Source organism: Aplysia californica, unplaced genomic scaffold (assembly GCF_000002075.1).
Source record: "Aplysia californica isolate F4 #8 unplaced genomic scaffold, AplCal3.0 scaffold01228, whole genome shotgun sequence".
NCBI classification, from domain to species: domain Eukaryota; kingdom Metazoa; phylum Mollusca; class Gastropoda; order Aplysiida; family Aplysiidae; genus Aplysia; species Aplysia californica.
Genome location: NW_004798498.1, coordinates 125,056 through 127,144, shown reverse-complemented (window position 1 = coordinate 127,144; position 2,089 = coordinate 125,056). Strand labels below are relative to the sequence as shown.

The following is a 2,089-nucleotide window of genomic DNA, read 5'->3' as shown; positions in this document are numbered from 1 at the left end:
AACGACAAAGAAATTCAACAACAAAATACAAAAGTTAGTTTGCAAACTGTTTGAAAAAGTAATCTGTCACACTTCTAATAGTAGTATTACTGTGCTCAGACAGACGTCGCGATCAGTAATAATTAATATAGGTACCCAACGACTATGTAAAGAAAACGAGGGAGATCTAAACGATCCTTGGTAACCACTGACCACAGGGCATGATTTTTCTCGTCACCAAAGTGAATGCTAATTATTTCATCGCTTCAGGAGCTGGCTAGCTACTTCTGGAGACTTTCTTCCAGTGGCAGTTTTGGGGCTAAAGAAACTTATTGTTGAAAGCATGATGTTTCCCACGAGAGAAAAATGTTGATGTTCATTGACTGTACTATAAGATAAAAGAAGACAAAATAAGATGCATCTTAATTGTCCGGATCCTGGCACATTGGTTTGGTGTTCCATCACGTATACACGCGCGCGCACACACACACACACACACACACACACACACACACACACACACACACACACACACACACACACACACACACACACACACACAAACCCCGCACACTTACATACAGGACACAGAATTACATTATAAGATAAGCCAATTAGGCTAGAACAGCACCTGGACATGGATGGCTGGTGCCTCTAGAAATATATCACTGATGGTCTGGATTAGTCAATAATTTGTTAAATTTCCAACACATATCTGAGTTTGTCGGGCACTGTTACGTTTACTGAAGCCATGTACTTCACCCTGATTTAATACATAGTAAAAAAAAACCCGGAAAGGTTTTAGAACCCTTCAGAATTGTCCCAGTTGAGGCCAACGGTTTGGACAACAACCAGAAATGGCCTATCTTCTTTATCTCTCCTCCTCCCCCTTTACTTTGTAGTTTTCTCTGTAGTCACACTTCTAATAGTTCTCAGCACTTTCACGTCCTATGTATATTGCAAAAGCCGTAAAGTTCTTCCTACTAAAACGTGGGTGCTCTATTAGTTGACATCACTTAAAACTGCGGTGCGGATGGCTCTGGCTCCAATCCCACACTGGGCGTCCTTGAATGTGTGATCGTTTTGTGTTTGCGGAGTGTAATTCAAGGCTCTCAAACCATTTGGCTCGGTCTTTTCGAAGACAAATTATTATATTCAGTTCGGAGGACCCTCCCCGTAAATAATCGAATGTCAATAGTAATGAAAGAGTTGTTCACCTGTTCACCATAAAAAAAATGTATACCTATTGTGTTTTTACGGTCCTGTACAGCCAAGGAAAATTTCCCTCTGGGATAATGAAGTACTATCTTATCTTATCTTTCTATAACTGAAACTAGTAAAAGTGGAAGGCGTCGGGTGACTGGTGACTCACACTCGCTCTTGATGCAGTACATGAGCTGCTTCTCGTCCACGTGCTGGGTCAGCGCGTTGGCCACACGGTGGTTGCCATGGGAACACACGGCCTGGTACAGCTCCAGAGTCTTAGCGTGGAACCTGTCACACGGGAGACAGAAGGGGTTAATTTCCTCTACCCTTTCAAAAGGGTTAATGCACGAGTAGACAACAGTGAATCTATGAGTAGAAATGGATTAACATACGATTTCACGTGGGTTACTTAGTTGTTTTAGTAAGAGTTTTACGGCACTTGCACTACAATAAGTTCATTTAAAGCGCCTAAGATTAGAGGTATTACGAGAGAGTAAGTGGGTGGTTGGCGGGTGCTCTGGTTTTGTTTGCTTCTTCTTTCCTATCAAACATCTATCGTCCTTATCTCCCCTTCTTTTTATGTTTGTTACTCTCTTGTAGCACCTCTAATCTTCTGGCACTCATATGACCTCTTATGCAATTGCGAGCGCCGTAAAACCCCTTCTAAAACTAAACTAAAACTAAACAAGAGAGTAAAAATCGCAAAAAAGAAGGAGAGATAAAGACAGAAGCTGTTTGATAGAGAAGAAGGAAACCACACACGAGGGCCCGCCAACCACCCACTGAGACATGGGTTGATAGTAGACAAAGATTATTATGCCCAGTCATGATAGTCAATATTAAGTTAGTCTACGGTGGCGTCGGTGGTCTAGTGGTTAGGCTCTTGGACTCGCAACCGTAAGGT

The 2,089-nt window shown here is 42.2% G+C and overlaps 1 protein-coding gene across 1 annotated transcript in view; it reads right to left on the bottom strand.

Annotated features, from left to right (window-relative positions):
- Positions 1-2,089, bottom strand: part of LOC101858456 (ryanodine receptor) — a gene marked incomplete at its 5' end in the record, with an annotated part of 102,762 nt that overhangs the window by 19,850 nt on the left and 80,823 nt on the right. The window contains 1 exon segment of the mRNA XM_035973436.1: positions 1,352-1,472. Within this exon segment, the coding sequence (XP_035829329.1) occupies positions 1,352-1,472 (121 nt within the window).